General features: G+C 33.6%; 1 protein-coding gene across 2 annotated transcripts in view; it reads left to right on the top strand.

The window, feature by feature from the left end:
* The first annotated feature begins 624 nt into the window (after positions 1–624).
* Positions 625–3,922, top strand: part of xpr1a (xenotropic and polytropic retrovirus receptor 1a) — a 69,146-nt gene continuing 65,848 nt past the window's right edge. For both annotated transcript variants that reach the window (XR_014535884.1, XM_083555224.1), the window contains exon 1: positions 625–1,001. Coding sequence is in view for 1 of the 2 variants with exons in the window: in XM_083555224.1 (XP_083411350.1) it covers positions 933–1,001 (69 nt within the window). In the remaining variant the exon portion in view is untranslated. The remainder of the gene's footprint in view (positions 1,002–3,922) is intronic.

Genomic DNA, 3,922 nt, shown 5'->3' with positions numbered 1-3,922 from the left:
TTTTATAGTTATTGTAAATTAAATTATGGATTAAATTATACATTTTCAAATAAAATAACATAATTAAGAACATGTAAGTATGTAAATAAGGCATATATTATTCACACATGCAGTACATCATACGTATAAAGTAGGTATTACATGTGATATTCAAAAAGTAAACAACAAATATATAAATAATGTATATAAAAACATAAACATTTTATATAAAATATATTTTAATGTCAATAAAATACATACAAATCAGAATACATGATACATGCAATAGTATCCGAATAAGTTGAAATAAATGGGACACCATTGTACCGTATAAGCTGAATAGTCCTTTAGTTAAAACACACACACACACACACACACACACACACACACACACACACACACACACACACACACACACACACACACACACACACACGAATGTCCTCCAAATCTCCAAATTGTATTTAATCAAAAAAAAAAAGAGGGAGAGGATTTTGTCGTCGCGCGAGGGCGACACGAGCGCGTGCAAACGAGCCGTCTGTTTTTTTTGGCAAGCGCTCGGCTGACGCAGGCGCGTGCACACGCGGTTTAATGGTTGACAGGGGCGAGGGAGCGAGAGAGAGAGAGAGAGAGAGAGAGAGAGAGAGAGAGATGCAACACACACACACACACACACACACACACGGCACGCGCATGCAGCTTTACAGGCGCGATACCGCCGCCGTGCAGTCTGTTCCGTCGTGCGCGCGAGAGCGCCTTCAACCTGAAGTTTCACGCGTCGGCCGCAAACATAAAAATAGAAAAAATTCATGAAACATGGGACGGTGCGGACTTTAAACTGAGCGGATTAGCACGCGAGCGAGCAAACCGGAAGCTGAAGGACCGAAATCACGGAGACTCGATTTCGTTAGTTTATTTATTATTATTATTGTTGGTATTATTCACGGGACAGAATGAAGTTTGCGGAGCACCTTTCAGCTCACATCACCCCGGAATGGAGGAAACAGTACATACAGTACGAGGTGAGAGATCGGAGACGCACGCACGCGCACTCATTAACTCACTAACGAACTGGACCCGCGCGCCACCGCGCGCTCGACCGGACTTCTGCGGCGCAAATCAGCGCGTGCGCGCTCTCGCGCTCTGTTTAGTGCGCTTATAGCGTGTGCAACGCAGATAGCACTTATATGTAGAAATGGCACAGGGCGGTATGAGGTGTTCGTAACACTTTGAATCATGATTAGGATGATTATTATTAATTATATCAATTATGTAGAATCTAATGCAATTATGATTATAAATAAACCTATTGTATTGTGGTAAAAAGAGTAATGCGGTAGTTCAGTAATACGGTCTCTAGGTAAGGAAATAATGAGGTAGATTGTAATGAGGCAAGAGGTACGAAGGTAGTGCAAAGAGAAATTGAGGTAGACAATGAGGTAGGGGTAGTGAGAAGTCAAGGTAATGAGGTAGATGTGATAAGAGAGGTAATGAGGTAGTGAGGTAAGGATGTAAATAAGTAAAGATGCAGGCATAGTGAGTAGTCTAGGTAATGAGGTAGTTTAATAATGAGACAGAGCAGTAGGGAGAAAAGTAAATATTGAGGTAGGCAGTAAGGTAAAGGTGGTGAGGAAATGTATTCATTAGTAAATGCGATAGCGAGGTAGGGAGTTACAGAGCTAATAAGGTAGAGAGGTGGATAGGTAATGAGGCAATCATAGTAAGGAGGTTAGGTAATGAGGTAGTGAGGTAGTGTGTGGTGAGGTAGGGAGGTAGTGATACAGAGAATAACTTTAGTTTCAGTGGAAAAGCTCTGAATAAAACAAAAAAACTGTTTATAAAGTTAAGTGGTAATACTTAATTTATCACTTAAGCATTAATACTTAACTTTAAAACGTTTTAAGATATATTAAGTTGGTATATACAAAATAAAGTGTATAATATATACAATCAATTTTATTAACTGTTATTAATTTACATTAAAACTTTAATAATGTGCAAATTAAATAGCATAGATCTCATATTACATGTGATTTAGAATAAATAAATATATATTGTCATTATTTTAGTTTGTGTGTGTGTGTGTGTGTGTGTGTGTGTGTGTGTGTGTGTGTGTGTGTGTTGTTAATATAAACATTATGATTCATGCAGGTGTGTGTTTCTGTTCGAGGTAAAAAACCACCAATGTGCATTCTTTCTTGAAAAAAAAAAACAGAAAAATCACAAATAAAAAGTATATAAAGAAATATATAAAAGACTAAAAATGAAATAAATAAATAAAGGTGTCAGTCTGTTCTTTAAGTATATCAGCTCACAATAAATAATGCTTTATATAATTTTAAAAAAGTAATCAAATTATTACTTGAAAAAAAATTATAAATTAAAAAATTATAAATTGTTTTGTAAATTTTATTATCAACAAAAAATAAACAGTGAAACAGCCAACGTTCTCCTGCGGCATCACCCTGAAAGAACCTGTTCTAGAACATAAATATCTACTGTGGTTGTGTTTATGTAAAAATACATGTAAATAAATATCTATTGCGGTTTTTTTTGCTACTAAAACGAAACCGAAACCTATTTGATTTTACTTTTGAAAAAGATAATCAATTGTGATCCGTGATGTTCTATTTTATGATAAATGCAAATATATATATTTTGCATTTTATAGATATGCACGTGTTACGTTTGTTATTTTTTGTTCATATAAGCATTTTTGTGTATAGTTTCTATTGTTATAATTCGTATAGCAACACTAGTATAGTATAGTATACTATATGGACTTTACAGCAAATATAAAAAAAACTGTTATAAAAATAGATTTCCACAACAAATTATCAAATTCTAATATTATATTGTATAATTACACACATACACGCACACAAAGTGAATATATGTGTGTATGTGTGTGTGTGTGTGTGTGTGTGTGTGTGTGTGTCTGCATGTGTTCATATGTATGTATGTATGTATGTATGTATGTATGTATGTATATAATGATCTGTAACTGTTGCTGTATATCGCTATAAATCGATAAGTGGAAAAATGAATCAGGTCTTATTTACGTTTAATCGATAAACGTTTTAACGCCGCCGTATTCAAGGCAAATCCATCATCATTTTAGTCCTGAAGAACAATGTCCTTTTTCATGCAAGAACCCCCCCCCCCTCTCTATCTCAGAGGAATAAAAGAATAAAAACCCAGTAAAAAATGATATATTTTGACATTTTCATTTTTGTTTTCTCTTAATTGATTTCTTCAATGATTTAGTTTTATTGCTGATTCTTGCCTTCCCCTTTATTGTGTTTTTTTTTGGGGGGGGTTTTCTCGGCTTTTGGGTGATTCATGGAACAAAGAGGCAAGCTCAAGAGTGTTTTTTTTATCTTACAATAAGACACACTGCTAATAATAATATTAATAATAACAATAATAATAAAAACTATATATTGTAATACATATATAGCCAAAAAAAAAAATGTTAACCTCTCTTTTCAAGTCAAATAAAAAATTATTCAAATAAATAAAATAAACAAACCAAGCTTATTTACTGATGACATAATAATAATAATAATAATAATAATAATAATAATAATAATAATAATATCAACAAGTACATAATAAAATACCTGAACATCAATAAGATGATAATGATGAATTGCCTGTGTCGTGCGTCACTGGGGCATTTGTCAGCGATGGTTACTTGTATTGATGGTTTTAATGACGCAATTACATTTATTTCACATTCCTTTTGAGAGACTGATTGATTACGGATTAACTGATCACATTATTATCATACTGATGAGTCTCTTTGTCTGGATCTATGAATGTGATCAGAGTGACACACACACAAACACAATCTTTTAAAGATCTCATGCATATCATCAAAATATATATATATATATTGTAATTTTGTTGAACGTAAACCTGTCAGTAGTTACGTGTTTAT

Source organism: Silurus aristotelis, assembly GCF_946808225.1.
Source record: "Silurus aristotelis genome assembly, chromosome: 11".
In the NCBI taxonomy this organism is placed as follows: domain Eukaryota; kingdom Metazoa; phylum Chordata; class Actinopteri; order Siluriformes; family Siluridae; genus Silurus; species Silurus aristotelis.
Note: the sequence above shows the minus strand (reverse complement) of the source record. Positions and strands in the feature narration are given on the sequence as shown.